This window comes from Salmo salar, chromosome 02, assembly GCF_965601325.2.
Source record: "Salmo salar chromosome 02, fSalSal1, whole genome shotgun sequence".
In the NCBI taxonomy this organism is placed as follows: Eukaryota; Metazoa; Chordata; class Actinopteri; order Salmoniformes; family Salmonidae; genus Salmo; species Salmo salar.
Genome location: NC_138292.1, coordinates 75,517,764 through 75,542,312, shown reverse-complemented (window position 1 = coordinate 75,542,312; position 24,549 = coordinate 75,517,764). Strand labels below are relative to the sequence as shown.

General features: G+C 44.7%; 2 protein-coding genes across 3 annotated transcripts; one reads left to right on the top strand and one right to left on the bottom strand.

Annotated features, from left to right (window-relative positions):
• Positions 1–216: 216 nt before the first annotated feature.
• LOC106595986 (very-long-chain enoyl-CoA reductase) lies at positions 217–18,550 on the bottom strand. Of its 2 annotated transcripts, XM_082967066.1 has the most exons (12): positions 18,358–18,550; positions 12,977–13,027; positions 10,032–10,083; positions 9,831–9,875; positions 5,268–5,371; positions 4,085–4,200; positions 3,743–3,848; positions 3,245–3,317; positions 1,421–1,467; positions 1,246–1,303; positions 1,022–1,110; positions 217–546 (listed from the first exon to the last, which is right to left on the bottom strand). In XM_082967066.1, exons 1-12 carry the CDS (start codon positions 18,370–18,372, stop codon positions 373–375), a joined length of 930 nt encoding a protein of 309 aa, XP_082823192.1. In that variant the 5' UTR covers positions 18,373–18,550; the 3' UTR covers positions 217–372. The 2 variants fall into 2 exon arrangements, with proteins under 2 accessions (XP_082823192.1, XP_082823191.1); XM_082967065.1 differs by lacking the exon at positions 18,358–18,550 and having other exon boundaries at positions 12,977–13,261.
• A 146-nt stretch (positions 18,551–18,696) lies between these two features.
• Positions 18,697–24,269, top strand: LOC106591679 (dnaJ homolog subfamily B member 1). Its single transcript, XM_014182903.3, has 4 exons — positions 18,697–19,815; positions 21,298–21,632; positions 21,764–22,033; positions 22,217–24,269. Exons 1-4 carry the CDS (start codon positions 19,596–19,598, stop codon positions 22,445–22,447), a joined length of 1,056 nt encoding a protein of 351 aa, XP_014038378.1. The 5' UTR covers positions 18,697–19,595; the 3' UTR covers positions 22,448–24,269.
• Positions 24,270–24,549: the final 280 nt, after the last annotated feature.

The following is a 24,549-nucleotide window of genomic DNA, read 5'->3' as shown; positions in this document are numbered from 1 at the left end:
TGTTATACTTCCAAACATTTGAGTAAAAAAGAAACTAAAGTAACCCAGAGCAGATAGGCCTACACCTTGTTACATCCCAAATGGCTCCCTAGCCCCTATGTAGTGCACTACTTTTGACCAGAGGGCCCTGTAGTGTACCATTTGAGACAGGCCAGACTGTCAGTCAGGTTATTAAAACAGCCAAAACACTAATAAGAAAAATAACAATAGCCAATCAAAAGTGGGTTAAGGAGCGTTGTTAGGCAGAAACTTCTGTGCGGGAAAGCATAGTATAAGACAGTCTCCTCAAAATGTTTGGGGGGGGGGGGGGTCAAGGGGGCAGGGTTCTCAGTCCAGTGTAGGTTTGGGATGGAGGGGGGTCTCCATTCTCCTCTAGAGGACGAAGGGGAGGATGGGCGAGCGAAGAGGAGGGTAGTCCCGGAACTCTTTCAGGTAGCTGCGGTGCTTCCCCTTGGCCCACACCGTCATCTGGATGAAGCCCACCGCCGTGAAGAAAGCCACCGGCAGACACTGAGTCATCAAGGTGAAGCCAAACCACGAGCCCAGCTACAGGAGAGGAGAGCTGGTGTTACACACACACACTTTTATATATGTCACACACACTAAAGGCAGCTATGGGCAGACTACATGGGAGAAAGAACAATGGTGTTACACACACGCATAATAATGTGGATGTTGATTGAGGCAGCCCCCCCCCCCCCCCCCCCCCCCCCGGCACCTCTGATTCAGAGGGGATGGGTCAAATGTGGAAGACATTTCAGTTGAATAACCGACCAGGTATCCAACCCTGAATTTCACTGCCAACTTCTGCCACTAGGTGGCCATGATCCTAACAACTACATTGAGAGACACATGTTACACACTTCCTCCTAACCAGCAGAGGGCAGCGTCACCCTGGACTAAATACAGGGTGAAGTTGCCCCTAGACGCTGATCTTTGCATTTTCCCCACTAATGGTTAAGGTTATGATTGGTGGAGGGGAAGCTGATAAGAGATCTGTGCCTAGGGGTCCAAGACTCACCTCATAGGTGTAGTTGGGACAGGAGACCAGCAGGAAGATCCAGGTGAAGGGGTTCTTAGTGGGGTAGGGGATCTTCCTGGTCTTAGATCCTGATGGAGACAGACGGAGGGAGAGAGAGATTCAGTTTGTTGTGGGCTGCTGTTTTGTAGCAGACAGAGAAAACAGTGTGTATGTTGAATTGATTGATGTGTTGTAATGTTTGCATATTCAATAGGAGTGTGTACCTGGTGGGCGGAGGTTCCGCAGGGCGATATGGATGGAGAAGTTACCAACCTGACAGAACTGAGAAGATCGCATCTACTAAATAACCATTTACTATGATATTGTTCTATTACTATAGTATACAGGATGAGTAGAGTGCATTATAGTAGAGTAGATTATAGAACAGTAGAGTCTTACCAGAAAGATGATTAGGGCAATCCTGACCTGCTGCTCACCATAGATTGCTGAAAAGACAAGGGTGGTTTATATAGTAACACACTCACTAGGTGGTGGTTAATATAGTAGCGTACTCACTAGGTGGTGTATAGAGAGAGTGGTTAATATAGTAGCGTACTCACTAGGTGGTGTATACAGAGGGTGGTTAATATAGTAGCGTACTCACTAGGTGGTGTATATAGAGGGTGGTTAATATAGTAGGGTACTCACTAGGTGGTGTATAGAGAGGGTGGTTAGTATAGTAGGGTACTCACTAGGGGGTGGTTAATATAGTTGCGTACTCACTAGGTGGTGTATACAGAGGGTGGTTAATATAGTAGCGTACTCACTAGGTGGTGTATATAGAGGGTGGTTAATATAGTAGGGTACTCACTAGGTGGTGTATAGAGAGGGTGGTTAGTATAGTAGGGTACTCACTAGGGGGTGGTTAATATAGTAGCGTACTCACTAGGTGGTGTATATAGAGGGTGGTTAATATCGTAGCATACTCACTAGGGGGTGGTTAATGTAGTAGCGTACTCACTAGGTGGTGTATACAGAGGGTGGTTGATATAGTAGCGTACTCACTAGGTGGTGTATATAGAGGGTGGTTAATATAGTAGCGTACTCACTAGGTGGTGTATATAGAGGGTGGTTAATATCGTAGCATACTCACTAGGGGGTGGTTAATGTAGTAGCGTACTCACTAGGTGGTGTATACAGAGGGTGGTTGATATAGTAGCGTACTCACTAGGTGTTGTATACAGAGGGTGGTTAATGTAGTAGCCTACTCACTAGGGGGTGGTTAATGTAGTAGCCTACTCACTAGGGGGTGGTTAATGTAGTAGCGTACTCACTAGGGGGTGGTTAATATAGTAGCGTACTCACTAGGGGGTGGTTAATATAGTAGCGTACTCACTAGGGGGTGGTTAATATAGTAGTGTACTCACTAGGGGGTGGTTAATATAGTAGCGTACTCACTAGGGGGTGGTTAATATAGTAGCGTACTCACTAGGGGGTGGTTAATATAGTAGCGTACTCACTAGGGGGTGGTTAATATAGTAGCGTACTCACTAGGGGGTGGTTAATATAGTAGCGTACTCACTAGGTGGTGGTTAATATAGTAGCGTACTCACTAGGTGGTGGTTAATATAGTAGCGTACTCACTAGGTGGTGGTTAATATAGTAGCGTACTCACTAGGTGGTGGTTAATATAGTAGCGTACTCACTAGGTGGTGTATATAGAGGGTGGTTAACATAGTAGTGTACTCACTAGGTGGTGTATATAGAGGGTGGTTAATATCGTAGCATACTCACTAGGGGGTGGTTAATGTAGTAGCGTACTCACTAGGTGGTGTATACAGAGGGTGGTTGATATAGTAGCGTACTCACTAGGTGTTGTATACAGAGGGTGGTTAATGTAGTAGCCTACTCACTAGGGGGTGGTTAATGTAGTAGCCTACTCACTAGGGGGTGGTTAATGTAGTAGCGTACTCACTAGGGGGTGGTTAATATAGTAGCGTACTCACTAGGGGGTGGTTAATATAGTAGCGTACTCACTAGGGGGTGGTTAATATAGTAGCGTACTCACTAGGGGGTGGTTAATATAGTAGCGTACTCACTAGGGGTGGTTAATATAGTAGCGTACTCACTAGGGGGTGGTTAATATAGTAGCGTACTCACTAGGGGTGGTTAATATAGTAGCGTACTCACTAGGGGGTGGTTAATATAGTAGCGTACTCACTAGGTGGTGGTTAATATAGTAGCGTACTCACTAGGTGGTGGTTAATATAGTAGCGTACTCACTAGGTGGTGTATATAGAGGGTGGTTAATATAGTAGGCCATCCAGGCAGCAAAGCCCCAGTAGTAGGTGCAGTTCTGGAACACAGGAAGACAGAACACACTGTATCACACACAAGCTTCATCCCAAATTGCACCCTATTCCCTATACAGTGCACTACCTTTTAACCAGGGCCCATTACCCTATCCACTATATAGTGCACTAATTTTGACCAGAGTCATATGGGCCCTGATCAAAAGTAGCGCATTACATAGGAAATAGGGAGCCAATTAGGATGCGGACCAGTGTCAGACGACCCCAGAATCTCTCAACAGGTTCAAAGGTCACCCTGGGTTGAAGAGACAGGCTAGGGTTCCCCAGATGAGGTATGTGTAAGGTGATATACCATCACGATGAGGTAAGAGGGCAACTAAGGCTGTGGTGTGTGTCAGTCAGAGAGAGAGAGAAAGAGGGAGAGAGTCAGTGTGTGTGTTATGAATGCATGTGTGTGTGTGTGTGTCACCTTGAAGATGTTGCGTAGCGGCATGGTCCCGTGGGAGAAGCGATGGACAAACAGGGTCTCCAGGAGTCTCTTCAGGTAGTGGAAGGAGTGACACATACAGGCTAGACTGGGATCACACACAAACTACATTACCCAACATGCACCAGGATACTCACCATAGAAACCAAAGACAATGGTTCTCTTTATTCCTGCCATTCGTAGTTCGATGAACTAGAGTTCAACTAGCAGACAAATATGATTCACATTAACGAGGCTCATTGCAGTTCCACTCAGATATACAGTCGTCTGACTACAGTCGTCTGCACGACCCAGTGTGTGTGTGTGTGTGTGAGAGACACTCACTGTACGACCCAGTGCTTGCTGGTGGTGAAGTCATATTTGGGGGCGTAGATGAAGGGAACACGGAAGTAGAACATTAGGTAGAGGAGGAGAGGACCACCATACTCTGTCAGAAACACCTGAGAGACAATCAGAGACCTATTTCAATTGAGTAAAATATTTGAAATCTTTGCATTTATATATTTTTTGTTCAGAATAATATAGTCCAGCTACAGATCATTCATAATAAACCCTGTCGTGTCAGAGCTCCGGATCATTCATAATAAACCCTGTCGTGTCAGAGCTCCGGATCATTCATAATAAACCCTGTCGTGTCAGAGCTCCGGATCATTCATAATAAACCCTGTCGTGTCAGAGCTCCGGATCATTCATAATAAACCCTGTCGTGTCAGAGCTCCGGATCATTCATAATAAACCCTGTTATGTCAGAGCTCCGGATCATTCATTGGGGCGGCAGGGTAGCCTAGTGGTTAGAGCGTTGGGCTAGTAACCGGTTGAAAGTTCGAATCCCCGAGCTGACAAGGTACAAATCTGTCGTTCTGCCCCTGAACAAGGCAGTTAACCCACTGTTCCTAGGCTGTCATTGAAAATAAGAATTTCTTCTTAACTGACTTGCCTAGTTAAATAAAGGTAAAATAAAAAATAAATTAATAAACTCTTGTCTGCGCAGCAAAGGACAAAGCCATTTAAAAAAAAAAATAATGTTGCTACGGTCATCATGAATAACTTACAAAACATAACTTTACTTTTCTCCCTCTCTCTAGTCTGGCCAGCTCTCCTTCTCCTCCTAGTGTCACACTGGTGTTTATGTGTTGTACTAACAGATGTCCAGCCAGCCAGTCAGTCAACCAGCCAGTCAGTCAACCAGCCAGTCAACCAGCCAGTCAACCAGCCAGGATACATTTATCGCCCTCTATTTTCCACACCTGCTCCTGCCTAACCGACAGTCCCCCCTCCCTCCCCCACGTCTCTCCCTCCCCCACGTCTCTCCCTCCCCCACGTCTCTCCCTCCCCCACGTCTCTCCCTCCCCCACGTCTCTCCCTCCCCCAGTTAATGTGACAGGGGCATTAATAATGACTCTTAACAAAAACTAATTTTCACCAAGGTCAGGAGGAAACTAACAGACAAGTTAGTGAGCGCGTGCGTACGTGTGTGTGTGGTATGTGTGTGCCTGTGAGTACTCACGGTGACCCAGCTGATTTGAGCTCCCAGGTCTCGGAAGTAGAAGGTTGCCGTGGTTCCCACAGGAAGATGCTGCAGAACATCCTCATCCTTTAGAGACTTACCCTCTGATGGAGAGAGAGTAGAATTCTGATTAATAACAGCCCCACAAACAGGTTGCATGATCAATCCTTACCCTCTACCAGCCTGCTACCATCACTACTATACTATAGATATCAACACTGTCCTCTACCAGCCTGCTACCATCACTACTATACTATAGATATCAACACTGTCCTCTACCATTACTACTATACTATAGATAACAACACTGTCCTCTACCAGCCTGCTACCATCACTACTATACTATAGATATCAACACTGTCCTCTACCATCACTACTATACTATAGATAACAACACTGTCCTCTACCATCACTACTATACTATAGATAACAACACTGTCCTCTACCAGCCTGCTACCATCACTACTATACTATAGATATCAACACTGTCCTCTACCAGCCTGCTACCATCACTACTATACTATAGATATCAACACTGTCCTCTACCAGCCTGCTACCATCACTACTATACTATAGATATCAACACTGTCCTCTACCAGCCTGCTACCATCACTACTATACTATAGATATCAACACTGTCCTCTACCATCACTACTATACTATAGATAACAACACTGTCCTCTACCATCACTACTATACTATAGATAACAACACTGTCCTCTACCATCACTACTATACTATAGATATCAACACTGTCCTCTACCATCACTACTATACTATAGATATCAACACTGTCCTCTACCAGCCTGCTACCATCACTACTATACTATAGATAACAACACTGTCCTCTACCAGCCTGCTACCATCACTACTATACTATAGATATCAACACTGTCCTCTACCATCACTACTATACTATAGATAACAACACTGTCCTCTACCAGCCTGCTACCATCACTACTATACTATAGATAACAACACTGTCCTCTACCATCACTACTATACTATAGATATCACCACTGTCCTCTACCATCACTACTATACTATAGATATCACCACTGTCCTCTACCATCACTACTATACTATAGATAATCACCACTGTCCTCTACCATCACTACTATACTATAGATAAACACTGTCCTCTACCAGCCTGCTACCATCACTACTATACTATAGATAACAACACTGTCCTCTACCATCACTACTATACTATAGATAACAACACTGTCCTGTCCTCTACCAGCCTGCTACCATCACTACTATACTATAGATATCAACACTGTCCTCTACCATCACTACTATACTATAGATAACAACACTGTCCTGTCCTCTACCAGCCTGCTACCATCACTACTATACTATAGATATCAACACTGTCCTCTCCCAGCCTGCTACCATCACTACTATACTATAGATATCAACACTGTCCTCTCCCAGCCTGCTACCATCACTACTATACTATAGATATCAACACTGTCCTCTACCAGCCTGCTACCATCACTACTATACTATAGATATCAACACTGTCCTCTACCATCACTACTATACTATAGATAACAACACTGTCCTCTACCAGCCTGCTACCATCACTACTATACTATAGATATCAACACTGTCCTCTACCATCACTACTATACTATAGATAACAACACTGTCCTCTACCAGCCTGCTACCATCACTACTATACTATAGATATCAACACTGTCCTCTACCATCGCTACTATACTATAGATATCAACACTGTCCTCTACCATCACTACTATACTATAGATAACAACACTGTCCTCTCCCAGCCTGCTACCATCACTACTATACTATAGATATCAACACTGTCCTCTACCAGCCTGCTACCATCACTACTATACTATAGATATCAACACTGTCCTCTACCAGCCTGCTACCATCACTACTATACTATAGATATCAACACTGTCCTCTACCAGCCTGCTACCATCACTACTATACTATAGATATCAACACTGTCCTCTACCATCACTACTATACTATAGATATCAACACTGTCCTCTACCAGCCTGCTACCATCGCTACTATACTATAGATATCAACACTGTCCTCTACCAGCCTGCTACCATCACTACTATACTATAGATATCAACACTGTCCTCTACCATCACTACTATACTATAGATATCAACACTGTCCTCTACCATCACTACTATACTATAGATATCAACACTGTCCTCTACCAGCCTGCTACCATCACTACTATACTATAGATATCACCACTGTCCTCTACCATCACTACTATACTATAGATAACAACACTGTCCTCTACCATCACTACTATACTATAGATAACAACACTGTCCTCTACCATCACTACTATACTATAGATAACAACACTGTCCTGTCCTCTCCCAGCCTGCTACCATCACTACTATACTATAGATTTCAACACTGTCCTCTACCAGCCTGCTACCATCACTACTATACTATAGATATCAACACTGTCCTCTACCAGCCTGCTACCATCACTACTATACTATAGATATCAACACTGTCCTCTACCAGCCTGCTACCATCACTACTATACTATAGATATCAACACTGTCCTCTACCATCACTACTATACTATAGATATCACCACTGTCCTCTACCATCACTACTATACTATAGATATCACCACTGTCCTCTACCATCACTACTATACTATAGATATCACCACTGTCCTCTACCATCACTACTATACTATAGATAAACACTGTCCTCTACCAGCCTGCTACCATCACTACTATACTATAGATATCAACACTGTCCTCTACCATCACTACTATACTATAGATAACAACACTGTCCTGTCCTCTACCAGCCTGCTACCATCACTACTATACTATAGATATCAACACTGTCCTCTACCAGCCTGCTACCATCACTACTATACTATAGATATCAACACTGTCCTCTACCAGCCTGCTACCATCACTACTATACTATAGATATCAACACTGTCCTCTACCATCACTACTATACTATAGATATCACCACTGTCCTCTACCATCACTACTATAGATATCACCACTGTCCTCTACCATCACTACTATACTATAGATAAACACTGTCCTCTACCAGCCTGCTACCATCACTACTATACTATAGATAACAACACTGTCCTCTACCATCACTACTATACTATAGATAACAACACTGTCCTGTCCTCTACCAGCCTGCTACCATCACTACTATACTATAGATATCAACACTGTCCTCTACCATCACTACTATACTATAGATATCAACACTGTCCTCTACCAGCCTGCTACCATCACTACTATACTATAGATATCAACACTGTCCTCTCACCAGCCTGCTACCATCACTACTATACTATAGATATACAACACTGTCCTCTACCAGCCTGCTACCATCACTACTATACTATAGATATCAACACTGTCCTCTACCATCGCTACTATACTATAGATATCAACACTGTCCTCTACCATCACTACTATACTATAGATAACAACACTGTCCTCTACCAGCCTGCTACCATCGCTACTATACTATAGATATCAACACTGTCCTCTACCATCACTACTATACTATAGATAACAACACTGTCCTCTCCCAGCCTGCTACCATCACTACTATACTATAGATATCAACACTGTCCTCTACCAGCCTGCTACCATCACTACTATACTATAGATATCAACACTGTCCTCTACCAGCCTGCTACCATCACTACTATACTATAGATATCAACACTGTCCTCTACCAGCCTGCTACCATCACTACTATACTATAGATATCAACACTGTCCTCTACCAGCCTGCTACCATCACTACTATACTATAGATATCAACACTGTCCTCTACCAGCCTGCTACCATCACTACTATACTATAGATAACAACACTGTCCTCTACCAGCCTGCTACCATCACTACTATACTATAGATAACAACACTGTCCTCTACCAGCCTGCTACCATCACTACTATACTATAGATATCAACACTGTCCTCTACCAGCCTGCTACCATCACTACTATACTATAGATATCAACACTGTCCTCTACCAGCCTGCTACCATCACTACTATACTATAGATATCAACACTGTCCTCTACCATCACTACTATACTATAGATATCAACACTGTCCTCTACCATCACTACTATACTATAGATATCAACACTGTCCTCTACCAGCCTGCTACCATCACTACTATACTATAGATAACAACACTGTCCTCTACCATCACTACTATACTATAGATAACAACACTGTCCTCTACCAGCCTGCTACCATCGCTACTATACTATAGATATCAACACTGTCCTCTACCATCACTACTATACTATAGATAACAACACTGTCCTCTACCAGCCTGCTACCATCACTACTATACTATAGATAACAACACTGTCCTCTACCATCACTACTATACTATAGATATCAACACTGTCCTCTACCATCACTACTATACTATAGATAACAACACTGTCCTCTACCAGCCTGCTACCATCACTACTATACTATAGATATCAACACGGTCTTCATACAGACTGAACATCAGAAGACTGGTTTGGAGATAGACTTACTTGGGTCTAGGCGGATGGACTGTCTGGCTGCGTACCATTGAGGATCTGAGTCAGATGGACAAGGGAGACCAGACAGAAAGAAGACAGACAAGGGGGGGGGTCAACTCTTTAGCTTTATTTAATTTAAATACTGTATATTGAAGTGAATTTAATTGTAGTAGCATGCGCTGCTGTGTAATGTAAATCTGAGGTCGTACTCACGGCTTTTGTGGAACATACACTTGATCTCCCCAATAGTGGCATTTGGCTCAACCTGCAAATCAAGAGAGATGAGTGGGACACACACACACACACACACACACCCCCCCTCCTCTCATTGCCCTTTCATGTGATTACAAGTAAATTTAGCTCTAGCTCTGGCCACACCCCCTGGGTACTGGGTATCAAACAGCTGGTATTAATCACCATACACATAAATATAAACAGACACATACAGCGCCAAAACACACACACACACAGTCAAAGCCACACCGCAACAACAATCCCACAAAGACAAACTGACAAATGAAGCACACACAAAACCATGGACACACACACAACCATTTAACAGCGGCCACTCCCAGATTGAAGCCAAGTCTGGAGGTTTAGGGGCTTGTGCTGAACCCTGTTCCCCCAGCCAGACTGCCTCATCCTGGGGGCTTAGCCCTCACATACCCCCCTAACTCCAGTCAGCAGGGACTGGATGGTTCTGCCCAGCCATGGCCCACTATTAAAATCGCCAGGCAGAGGAACAACGGACCAGAACCAACCTTTCCTAAATGATAGGTAAGTCATGGTTAGTCCTTACTGGCTAGTTGATAAGGACTAGGTGTGTGTACAAAGACTGTATTGAAGGTGGGTCACAACAGTCAAACTGAACGGTTCTGAACACTGGACTCCCCACTAGGCTACTCCATTCTTTTTGGCATCCTGACAACAGTCAGACATTATTCTACTACTGTATTTGTCTGTGACGTCACAGAGGTCTTCCCTCAGACATTCTATTCTCTTTATGACATCACCGAGTTCCTCTCCAGACATTCTAGTCTACTTATGACATCACAGGCCTTCCCCAGATATTCTACTCTCTCATGACATCACAGATATTATATTTATGGCATTGCAGGTCTCCCCAAGATATTCTAGTGTCTTCATGACATCAGAGGTCTTTCCCAGAGATTCTACTCTTTATAAAATCACAAAAAAGGATTCTCCAGACATTTAATCTTTATGACATCAGAGGTAAGGTCTTCAAAAGATTATAGTCTACTTGTGACATCACAGGTCTCTCCCAGACATTCTAGTCTCTTTATGACTTCACCCCAGACATTCCAAATAATTTACTTGACAACATTAGATTAGAATAACTTTATTCAACTCCACCAATATAAAATTCCAATATCCAAATCAAATCCTCACTCCCACATCAAAGCCCTACTTCAGGAATCTCTATTTTTCAGGGGGTCGCAGTCTAAAGTGGGGGATGACATGGCCATGGAAACTGTGTTAAGCTGAGAACAGGTCTCAGAGCAGTGGTAATCCTGCGAGGACGTGACCTGATACCTTGCAGCTCCTGTACGCCCTACTAATATCACACTAACACCATACAGAACCTAATACAGTGCTATTAAAACTATAACACCATGCTAAACCTAGCTAGGTGTTACACCTGTCATTTAACCATCAGTCTATAACACCATGCTAAACCTAGCTAGGTGTTACACCTGTCATTTAACCATCAGTCTATAACACCATGCTAAACCTAGCTAGGTTTTACACCTGTCATTTAACCATCAGTCTATAACACCATGATAATAGAGAGGAGTTTTAACCTCTAAGCCATAAGTGATAGTTCACTACAGTCCTAGGTAGTACTGACCACTATGGGCCGTTCTGGCTCAGACAAGGCTTAAAACCTGATATGGATAGGGGGCAGTACTTTCACGGCCGGATGAAAAAACGTACCCGATTTAAGCTGGTTACTACTCTTGCCCAGAAACGAGAATATGCATATTATTAGTATTTGGATAGAAAACACTGAAGTTTCTAAAACTGTTTGAATGGTGTCTGTGAGTATAACAGAACTCATATGGCAGGCAAAAACCTGAGAAAAAGTCAACCAGGAAGTGGAGGATCTGAGAATTGTAGTTCTTTCTAGTCCCTTTCGAAACTACAGTATCTGTGCTGTTACGTTGCACTTTCTAAGGCTTCCATTGGCTGTCTAAAGCCTTCGGAAAGTGGTTTGAGCCTTCTCCTGTCACTGGGCAGAGTATAGGAGGTCAGTTACTGAGTGGTCTGCCTGGCAACAAAGGGATTGGATATGCGCGTTCCCGCGACCACGCTGTTTTTTATTTTAAATTCTGACACAGCGGTTGCATAAAGGAGTTCTGCATCTATAATTCTTAAAATAATTATGTATTTTGTCAACGTTTATGATGAGTATTTTTGTAAATTCACCGGAAGTTTTTGGTGGGAATACATTTTCTGAACATCACGCGCCAATGTAAAAAGCTGTTTTTGGATATAAATATGAACTTAATTTAACAAAACATACATGTATTGTGTAACATAATGTCCTAGGAGTGTCATCTGATGAAGATCAAAGGTTAGTGCTTCATTTAGCTGTGTTTTGGGTTTTATTGACATATATGCTTGCTTGGAAAATGGCTGTGTGGTTATTTTGGTCTATGTACTCTCCTGACATAATCTAATGTTTTGCTTTCGCTGTAAAGCCTTTTTGAAATCGGACAATGTGGTTGGATTAAGGAGAAGTGTATCTTTCAAAAAATGGTGTAAAATAGTCGTATGTTTGAGAAATGGAAATTATTGGATTTTTGAGGTTTTTGTATTTCGCGCCACGCTGTTCCATTGGATATTGGCTAGGCGTTCCGCTAGCGGAACGTCTGTCCTCAACAGGTAACTACTTCAGGTTGTACCTGGAGCTTCACAGCACTATACTGACTGACTGGGCTCAAACAGACAGACAGCACTTCTGACCTGAGTACAGTGGAGTGTCCTACATTCGACTAATAGTGCAACAGGTGCAGGCTAGATAGGACTATTTAACACACACACACACACACACACACACACACGAGATAGACGTACACACACAGATAGACGTGTCCCCCCACACACACACACCAGTATTTGTGAAGCCGTCTTACCTTGTCCAGGAAGCAGAGTTTGTCCTTGGTCTTGGCATCCAGAATCTCCACCTCAAAGAAAACCACAGCTTTCTTAGCCTTCTTAGCTTTGGGCCGTTTAACGGGGGGTGCTGGCACCCCTGGGACACTCCCCGGACCAGCCTTTTTGTGGGTAGCCCCCTCTAGTACTATGGTATCCATATCCACACTCCTCCACCACTAGCCTCTCTATTTAATCCCTTTGTCTGGAAAAATACCTTTTTCTTAATTCCCTCAGTTTGAGCGAAGAGAGGAGAGAGGGGCGCCTGGTTTCAGCTGTGGAAATAAATCTTTCTCTCCCCCTCGTTCGCTCCGTCGTTTTTCCTCCCACCCCTCCCTCTCTTCATCCTTTCTATCATTCGGTCACCCCCCTTCTCATTCCTTCTTTCCTGGCACGCTGGCTGCTTTATTTAACCCCACCCCCACACAGCCCTGCTCCCCTGTGAAGTCATTTACAGCAGGGAGCAAAGTTTAAAGAACAGTAAGGAAAGTTGATGCATTCCTGTGTTGAGTTGATTTTGAACCCCCCCCCCACTATGATACCCGAGCACCCCCCTCCCCAGTCTAGAAGGAAGTATGTGTTGTCAGTCCCCCTCACAGCTAAATAAAAAGCTCTGTGTAAGCAACCTTCTCCCTACCTACCTCCACACCCCCCCCCCCCCCCCCCCCCCCCTCCCCCCTCCCACACACGCACACACACACAGTAGGGTGATAATACTCCAGAGACTCATGGCTTAGTTAGGAGAATTCCCCTCCGTTCAACCACCCCCCTCTCCAATACTGTCCGGAACCAACACCCTATACCCTTAAGTTCCTAGATATGTCGGTCCAATATCAATTTACTATGTTAACAATCACGCCAAGACCTCAAATGTATACCAAACAAAAACCATTGATTTCAAAGATAAACCATAGAACTCTATGCACAAGGACTACTTTTAAAAATGTCAGAACATTTTACAAAAACACCTTCACAGGAAGAAATGTGCAGATACAGTGTTTGGTAACAGAATAAAACTGAGGGAGATTTTACTCCAATTCTGTTACCCAACTTTGCATATGTACAGTTTTTCTAGCAAATACCTATTTACTGTGTCAATTATTCAAAGTAGTCCTTGTGCATACAGTGCCTTGCGAAAGTATTCATCCCCCTTGGCATTTTTCCTATTTTGTTGCCTTACAACCTGGAATTAAAATAGATTACTTTTTTTGGGGGGGGGGGGGGGGGGGTTATCATTTGATTTACATAACATGCCTACCACTTTGAAGATGCAAAATATTTTTTGTGAAACAAACAACAAATAACACCAAAAAAAATAGAAACTTGAGCATGCATAACTATTCACCCCCCCAAAGTCAATACTTTGTAAAGCCACCTTTTGAAGCAATTAGAGCTGCAAGTCTCTTGGGATATGTCTCTATAAGCTTGGCACATCTAACCACTGGGATTTTTGCCCATTCTTCAAGGCAAAACTGCTCCAGCTCCTTCAAGTTGGATCGGTTCCGCTGGTGTACAGCAATCTTTAAGTCATACCACCGATTCTCAATTGGATTGAGGTCTGGGCTTTGACTAGGCCATTACAAGGCATTTAAATGTTTCCCCTTAAACCACTCAAGTGTTGCTTTAGTAGTACACTTAAGGTCATTGTCCTGCTGGAACGTGAACCTCCGTCCCAGTCTCAAATCTCTGGAAGACAAACAGGTTTTCCTCAAAAATGTCCCTGTATTCAGGGCCATCCATCATTCCTTCAATACTGACCAGTTTCCCCAGTCCCTGCTGATGGAAAAACATCCCCACAGCATGATGCTGCCACCAACATGCTTCACTGTGGGGATGGTGTTCTCGGGGTGACAAGAGGTGTTGGGTTTGTGCCAGACATAGCGTTTTCCTTGATGGCCAAAAAGCTCAATTTTAGTTTCATCCGACCAGAGTACCTTCTTCCATATGTTTGGGGAGTCTCCCACATGCCTTTTGGGGAACGCCAAATGTGTTTGCTTATTTGATGAATACATATGCACGCACCACTTTCCTTCTTTTTTTTTTAAACAAGTTATTTTTTTTATTTCACTTCACCAATTTGGAATATTTTGTGTATGTCCATTACATGAAATCCAAATAAAAATCTATTTAAATTACAGGTTGTAATGCAACAAAATAGGAAAAATGCCAAGGGGGGTGAATACTTTTGCAAGGCTCTGTAGAGTTGTATAGTTTTCTGCACTGTGAAATCAATGGTTTTTGTTTGATATACATTTTAAAGTGAAAACTCTGAGTCTACGCAATCCCATTACTGTAGAACTGCCCATAAAATGATGCTTTGTAGTCCACACACACACACACACACACACACACACACACACACACACACACAGCAAGCCAGACATGGCTAGGATTTCTCTAGCTATTTAACCCCCCCCATTCCATCCGCTCTACCCCCTGTCTATATAAAGACCCCCCTGGGATACCAGCCTTTCCTTGTGCTGGGGGTCTAAAGTAGTATGGGATAGACAACTGTCATAGCTGGGGCAGTGTTAGGGTAGGGCTGGGGCAGTGTTAGGGTGGGGGAAGTGTTAGGGTAGGGGCAGTGTTAGGGTAGGGGCAGTGTTAGGGTAGGGGCAGTGTTAGGGTAGGGGCAGTGTTAGGGTAGGGGCAGTGTTAGGGTAGGGCTGGGGCGGTGTTAGGGTGGGGCAGGGGCGGCGTTAGGGTGGGGCAGGGGCGGTGTTAGGGTGGGGTTAGGGCGGTGTTAGGGTAGGGCGGTGTTAGGGTAGGGCAGTATTAGGGTAGGGCAGGGCAGTGTTAGGGTAGGGCTGGGGCGGTATTAGGGTAGGGCGGTGTTAGGGTAGGGCGGTGTTAGGGTAGGGCGGTGTTAGGGTAGGGCGGTGTTAGGGTAGGGCGGTGTTAGGGTAGGGATGGGGTAAAACGTGGAGCTCTAGAGTAAGACAGCATTGGACCTAGCTAAATTCAAGACTCGGGTAGTAGTGCAAGTTGGAGTAGTGCTGTGCTGCCATGATTGAGTGTGGGAAAGAGAGGGATTCGTAGAACACTCCAGCTCATTATAGTGCACTAATAGGTTCTCTCTCTCTACAGGTTGACAGATGGTGTATCTCCAGTCTACTGGACTCGGGCTCCTGGCATCTCCACACCAGCCTTCTCACTTACACACAGGTCAGTGTTAATGATTGATATTATTTACTGGTTGTTTAAGCACAGAAATGCACTGTGAGCTTAGCACAACGTTCTCTATGGACAGACCTGATGCTGATGTAGTGGACTAGCAACTGATCTACAGTCAGGTATATTCTACCACCCGAATGGTTCATATTAGCATTGTGCGTATGGTAATCTGATCCTAGATCTGTGGTATGGTGGAATGAGTGTCCATCTTCCCCAATGTGTGTTGTCAGTGCAGCGAGGCAGCAGGTGTCATGCCTAGGTCTACATTTACTATTACAGTGCTTTGGCTCCACCTTGTGGATATGTGTTATAACTACATCAGCAGTGATTTTGTGTTGTGATAAATGTATTCATTGAAGATCATTTGGATTCAAGATGGATGCAGACAGTAATCTTGTTGATTGTTAGCAATCGTTCCCTGATGGCCAATGATGCATTGATACAGGCCCAACATTTATCCTATAGTCAAATGCACATCTTACCAGTGGAATAACATGTTTATATTGGGCTTACTGGGCTCACAGTTGAGTACTGCAGACTAATCTTGATATTACTGTAGCCTGCTTGTATGTTAGCTAACTACGGCCTCCAAGGGTTCTGGACCTTTCTGGCAGAACACTAGGTTACATTGTAGCAGGCTAGCGGGTTCCAGCACCTCTCAAGCTGTTCTGTCCCCTCATTTACTACATTAGAAAGAGAGAACGTTCTTGGAATGAGAACCTCCCAGTGCATATAGGTATCAGACAGACCTGGGTTGAAGTACTATTCGAAATGATTTTGAAATACATTATTTGCTTGATTGAGCTTGCCTGGCTTTAACAGACCAATGGAATAGTCCAATAGCTGCAACAGATGCCCATCTACAAATCTAGACAGGCTAGAGAGCAAACTCTCAAAGTATTGGAACGAGTTCAAATATTATTTGAACCCAGGTCTGGTATGACAGGAGGAGACATGGGGGGGGGGGGGGGGGGGGGACACTGGTCTGGGCACTTCTAACTCTACACAACTCCCCAAACTGGCTCCTTCACATCCTGTCGATTGGGTTCGGTCGGCACACCTGCTGTAGTGTCAGTCCTGGTAGCCATGACAACACCTGCTGTAGTTAGCTAGCCTGCAGTCTAGAAAGCGGTTTTAAAATCTGACTGTAGGAGGATTAACTCCCCTCTAGACACTGATCTAAGATCAGTTAGTATGTGATTACCCCCAAATGGCTAGTGGGGGTTAATCTGGTCCTAGATCTGTGTGTATAGTGTCTGAGAGAGCCACAAGGACAGCTCATGTAGAGGTAAATGTCTATGGGTCTGTCTGCCTATACAGCCATGAGAGTGAAGGTGGTCATGTGTTTCAGAGGACATAGCGACTACCATTATTGCCTGTTTGCTATGCATTTAACATAAAGTCGCCTGTGGGCTTTGATTTGATTAAATATACCTCCTTGCATGCAGCCTTTCTTACTTACTATATTAACTTTGTCTCGTATTTGTGATCGAAAAACCTAAGTTGACGAGGCTATGTGCAACAGGACTTTAGATTTAAGCTAGGCCTAGTTGTGTCATCACTTTACTCTCCTACATGCAGATCACCAATGTCAGTCAGTCTGATCTGAGACGCAGTGGCCTCGATGTCCATGCAGTAAAGTAGTGTAACGGTCAACATTTCTACCCAAGAGGCTACATTATTTTACGACACAACAGTCCCCACAAGGTTAGATTTGATGCGCACTTGACTGTTCACCTGCAATGATAGTCTAGCTGCCCTGCAATGAAGCAACAATCCCGAGATAAGAAGTCTGCAGCGTTCCAATCCACCAGCGGTGGCGTAGCCTAGTTTACGCATTGTGAGAAAAGAACGACTGGTAAATAGAAAATAAACTAGTAACCTATCGGTTTGGTTGGTTGGACTGCTGTTTATTGTGAATGTAGAAGTGATAGGCTACGTCCATGATATGTGAATTTCAGGCAAGTAGACCACAACTTCGACAAGAGAGAGTCCACAAGCACACCACACGGGCTGGAGACTGACATCCCGGGTGAGCTCGTCTCTGTTCTCCAGCGTGTCCTAACCATCCTAAATCTGACCGTTGGGAAACGAACGGACAATCTTACAACACCGGTATGAAACAGTTAGAAATGTAATGTACAGAATCCCGATTAAAGGTTTAGAGTTACAGCGGATACTATCTTACCTCGTAATGCTTCATCTTGGCAGTTTGTGTTCGCTCTCATCCAAGGTGAGCGACGGGTCGTGTCTTCCAATCAGAGCAAGAGGAAGCAGTGATGGCGTTGAGGTCCCCAATTGGTCCAGTGGCTGGGAAGTCCAATGGTTACCTCTTTAATATCACGTCCAATCAATGTGTCGGAAAGCTAAGTAGATATGCCTTACTTCCCGTACTGTAGCCAATGGGGGAGTAGATTCCCACAATGGAGTGATCCGTTGGGACAAATGGAGATGCGGGGTAAATTGTATTAGCGGGTGATTATTTTTAGTAAATCTTATGTTATCAACACCAGGGCAAGCTATACTGACTTTACAGATCAGCAATTTTAGTTCGTCGATTACTGGCTGTTATATTGGGCATAATGTGCCAGCGGTGGTTTTCAAAAGCAGCAAGGCTGTTTGCCAAGGACAGACCTAGACCTGTTTGTGGGTATTTGACCAAGAGGCTAGTAAAGTTGAAATAACGTCATAATTTAAATTGAGAAAGGACGGGGCTCAACCTAACCCATAGTACCTATAAACCTGAAGTATAGCGAGGACTAAACCTATAGTTCCAACAAAAGCGACAGACAAACCACATTATGAGGGAATCAGTTTTGCTCAGGGGATCCATAAAGCTTTTCCGACAGACACATTGTGATACCTTTTGTTCACTAACACGATTCTTAGTACCTTTCATACATCCAGTGAGTCAACACTGGATCTGCCACCCCACACACACACACACACACACACACACACACACACACACACACAAGGTGAGATTTCTGCAAGGAAGACGTGGATGAGTTTCGGCTAGACTACAGAGGCGTGTCCTGTCGAACTTTGAAACTCAGTGACGCTCCAGTAGGCGTGATCGGTCCCAGGAACCTTCGTCCGACAGGAGCTGAGCTGCGTTCAGACTCTTCCTGATTCTACTAGAAAATTCTCGAACTTTCTGCGCGGGTATAAACTAGAATGGGTCCCAAGCGGAGTGTCGAGTTGAGCTGACAAAACAGTAGCGTTCTTCAACAGTATGTGTGCAGGTCAGGTTTTCATACGTTTATTTACCATTCCACAGATAGACTGCCTGCAAGCGGACCAGCGCATTTAAAGAGAACAACCCGTCTACCTTGTGTGCATTTGATTGACAGTCAGCACAGGCTCAATCAAGGGAACTTTAAACTATTTCTCGCAGCTATTCGGAATAAACACACCTACAGCTAAATGGTCAAAATGGGTAAAGACTACTATAGTGTCCTGGGAATACAGAAAGGAGCGACGGAGGACGAGATCAAGAAGGCTTATCGTAAGCAGGCTCTGCGTTACCACCCGGATAAAAACAAGTCTCCCAAAGCCGAGGACAAGTTTAAAGAAATAGCTGAAGCTTATGACGTTCTGAGCGACCCAAAGAAAAAGGACATTTACGACCGATTCGGCGAAGAAGGTACGTGTTCTATTTACCAGACGCAACACGTTATTATTAAAAGTGATGAATAAATACACTTTGTTTTCCAAAGTGCTTTAGTTAGGTAGGCCTATCGGAAACGATTTCAAAACTGCGATTATAAAGATGTAAAGCTGAGTCATTGTCGCTGGATATTTTGATGAGTATTAAGGCGAAAGGCATTTCAAGATCTCGCTCAAGAACTGCCTCTTTCCTCTGATAATCTACTCTTCTTCATCGGTGCTGAAATCGTTCTTGAATTTCTAGTGTTCTAACGCTTTGGGCCACAGAAGATCCTAAAACAAACGCTATATGCTTATAACAAGCCAAGCAATACCTCATAAGCCTACCCTCCTTGGCCTGTGTGAGCAATAGTTTATAAGCCTATGTGAGATATATTTTATAACTAGAAAGGGCAAGACACAGCAGGCTTGTTGCGTCTATCCGTTTTTTTTTCCTTCTCCATTCTTATGATTGTGCTGCAAGGGATTCGCGAGTTCCAACAAGAGTCCCTTGCAGCACAATCATAAGAATGGATAGGGAAAAACGGATAGATACAATAACACTGCTGATTGGCTGCACGCCGAGGGAGAGGTGCGCGCCCACTGCTGGAAGGTTCTGGCGCTGACGTCACAGCGGGGCGGAGAGTTTGACTTTGACAGGCTAGCCTGTCAGCAAGCTTCTCAAACGACAGATGGTGTCGTTGTGTATTTCTGGTACCGACAGTAGCCCGAGGTTACAACGGTGCTGCTGCGTTCTTATCAGTTGTCTTTAAGGACCAGGCTAGATAACTCAACGGTCAAGCTGCATTATTCCGTGTATAGCAACAGACACTAGACCACAGGAGAATGGTGGCACCTTAATTGGGGAGGACAGGGCTCATGGTAATGACTGGAGCGGAAGTGGTGGAATGGTATCAAATACATACAATGCCGTTCCATTTGCTCTGTTCTGGCCATTATTATGAGCCGTCCTCCCCTCAGCAGCCTCCCTTCTATCCCTACACACAGAGCCGTCCTCCCCTCAGCAGCCTCCCTTCTATCCCTACACACAGAGCCGTCCTCCCCTCAGCAGCCTCCCTTCTATCCCTACACACAGAGCTGTCCTCCCCTCAGCAGCCTCCCTTCTATCCCTACACACAGAGCCGTCCTCCCCTCAGCAGCCTCCCTTCTATCCCTACACACAGAGCCGTCCTCCCCTCAGCAGCCTCCCTTCTATCCCTACACACAGAGCCGTCCTCCCCTCAGCAGCCTCCCTTCTATCCCTACACACAGAGCCGTCCTCCCCTCAGCAGCCTCCCTTCTAGCCCTACACACAGAGCCGTCCTGCCTTCATCAGCCTCCCTTCTAGCCCTACACACAGACACATTGTTTCCCCACCCATGGGTGCCACTGCACATAGGAAATGTTTACACAACTTCTATTGAAAGAAGTCTGGACCAGAGCCACAAATGTTTATTTCTCTCTCTCTCTCTCTCTCCAGGGTTGAAGGGAGGAGGCCCTTCAGGAGGAGGGGGTGCTCCCGGGGGCCCTAGTTTCAGCTACTCCTTCCAAGGCGACCCCCACGCCATCTTCGCCGAGTTCTTCGGGGGCCGGAGCCCCTTCGACCAGTTCTTCCCCCGAAACGGCGGGGGCCCAGATGGGGACAACATGGACACTGACGATCCCTTCGCCCGTTTCGGGATGGGGGGCGGCGGCATGGGGGGGTTCCCCCGTTCCTTCAGCACAGGGATGGGGGGAGGGGGGATGGGGGGCCAGATGGTTGAGAAGCACCAGGACCCACCCGTGCTCCACGACCTCAGGGTGACCTTAGAGGAGGTTGGTTGGTTGACTTATTTTATTTGACAATTCAAAGTATCCATGTACACGCAGCACATCATACAATTTAAAAAGTTGTCTAGGATAATAAAGTCGATGCCTCATTCCCATTGTGGTGTTTTTTTTTAAAGGTGCTCTCAGGCTGCACTAAGAGAATGAAGATATCCCACAAGCGGCTGAACGCAGACAGACGCACCACCCGGATGGAGGACAAGATCCTGGTGGTGGAGATAAAGAAGGGATGGAAGGAGGGGACGAAGGTCACCTTCCCTAAAGAGGGGGACGAGACGCCGACTAACATCCCGGCAGACGTGGTGTTCGTGGTCAAGGATAAGCCACACCCGCTGTTCCGGCGAGACGGCTCTGACATCGTTTACCCCGCCAAGGTCTCCCTCAGAGAGGTAAGGCAGAATGATCTGAACTTTAACTAAACTAAATATACTCTGTTTTTACATGTTGCTCTCCGAATGCTTGCTAAAACAAATTGATAGTACTCAGAATGATAATAATTATTGAACGTACAGACAACGGTTTGTATGTAGACTAGAGCGATGAAGCGTAACCTCTCTCTCTCTCTCCTTCAGGCGCTGTGCGGCTGCACGGTCATCGCCCCCACGTTGGACGGCAGGACAGTAACCGTGACGACAGGGGACGTGGTGCGTCCGGGGATGAAACGACGCATCACGGGGGAGGGGCTTCCTCTGTCCAAGAGGCCCGATCGCCGCGGTGACCTGCTGGTGGAGTACGAGGTGGTGTTTCCGGAGAGACTGAGTCAGAGTGCCAAGGAGACCATCGCACAGGTTCTTCCACCCTAGTCCTGATAGCTATAAACTATGAACTTCTTAAGGACAAAACGGACGGCGCCGACGAACAGTGAAAAGCAACAGGTGGCTGTCCTCCCTATCGCCTCTGACCGAAGAACGTCCACCGCCCTCATTTTCTGTTCATTTCCAGACCATTCTGCGTGTTGAATCGCCATCGTTCGTCGACACCCATCAGGAGACCTACTGCGCACGGCCAACTTTCGTCACGGTGTCTCTTGTCCTTTAGTTGAGGACACTGCCACTTTGGACCTCGTGAGTCCACTTCAGAACCACTAGTGAACTGAGGGAAAACCTGCAACCCGTATTCAAAAAGCATCTTAGAGTAGGCGTGCTGATCTAGGGTCAGTGTAGCCTTTTAGATAATCATACATGTGACTACATGGACAGAGGGCACCTGATCCCAGATCAGCACTCCTGCACTGTAGAACCAGAGACCATCAAATACATGTTGTTTTAGCTTCCTTTAGTATAAGCCTCTTTTTAGCTCTACTTCCCTACTGGTGAATGTTGCCATGTACAGGCTAGAGCCATTGGCTTGTTAGCAGTGGTTTCCAAACCTTTCCTCTGGGACCCCCAGACATTTAACACAACTTTGTTGTAGCCCTGAACTAGCTCACCTGGTTCACCTAGTCAAGGGCTTGATGATTAGTTGATATGAGAGTGATATTGGGGTGAGAATGAATGGATTCTATTTGACTCCCTCTCCAAGACATTTACTGCCAGAGAGACTGTTGGAGTAAGAGGTCACCTGATTCACCAAGTCAAGGGCTTGATGCTTAGTTGACTAATGTAATCAGGTGTTCTAGCTCTTGAATAGATGAAATCCATTTGTCTGTGGGTCCCCCAGGAGAGGTTTGAAAACTCCTGTTTTGGGGGATTAGATTTGTATCTCTTGGTGGCATTTCTTTACAGATGGCATCTCTTCACGTACCTATTCTAGGGGTTTAGGGATCATGGGTGGGTTTCATGGTTTTGGATTCTGATCAAATCAATAGAAAGTATTGCCACTGATCAATACTCATAGTCTGATAATACCCATAGTCATTCGTTCAGAACAGAAACAATGCTGTTTGAATGCATAGAAATATAATCTATAGAACGGACCTTCCCGTTCAAGTCAATGCTGAATCTATTCCTATGCTTGAATGGTCTTTACTTTTCCAGGATGCCTACAATAACAGGGTGGAGGGAAGTGTGAGTGAGAGGTGTGTGTTTCAGCTAGTGTGTATGAGTTAGCTAACTAGGTTAACTTTTTGTACAGAAATGGTTGGAATGTATGACTTGCGTAGGATCTGGGCTTTGTATGGTGCCGCTGTTGGATTGTGTACTATCACGAGATGGGATGTTAGCACAGTAACCATGGGAGATATAGGCTTTCATGTTATACCCATAGCATTCCTCTTTACTCAATAGTATACACAACATGTATTGTTGCTACCTGTTGTTGATGCAGCAAGTGAGAACTGTCCAAAAACCGACATAAAGCTATGTTTATTGAGCAAAGAATATCAACTTTTGTTTTGAAATGATCTATGCATTTAAATGAAAGATCCCTCACCTCAATATAGAGGCCATTATTTCTCCCTCACAACAGGAAGTAGTTTTATATTTAAATCATGTAGTTTATATTTAAGGAATACCGTTAAGAATACGTTAACCCTGGACAGAATCTTCTGCAACCAGACTTAGAATTTCTTAGTTTACTATACATTTGCCATGTATGTATTATATTTCTGGACAGTTTTCTATACACAGAATGTATTTTCTACGTGAATAACGTTCATAGGTAAATAAAGTGTGTTTTCTAGATAAACGCATCCTTGTTTGTCTTTCTAGAAAGATGTCATGAACGTGTTATAACAGTGTGATCTGGTATGAAGACGTCTCTCGGCTTGAGACGCGCTGGGGCCTCTTCGCAGCTTGTGTCTGTGTATGCTGATGACTCAACATTATACACGTCAGCTACCACAGCAAGTGAAATCAAGTTGAGGAGACTAAACTGCTTGGAGTAACCCTGTATTGTAAACTGTCATGGTCAAAACATATTGTTATGTCCAGTCGTGTGGTCAGGTGCCACAAAAAAAGTCTTAGGA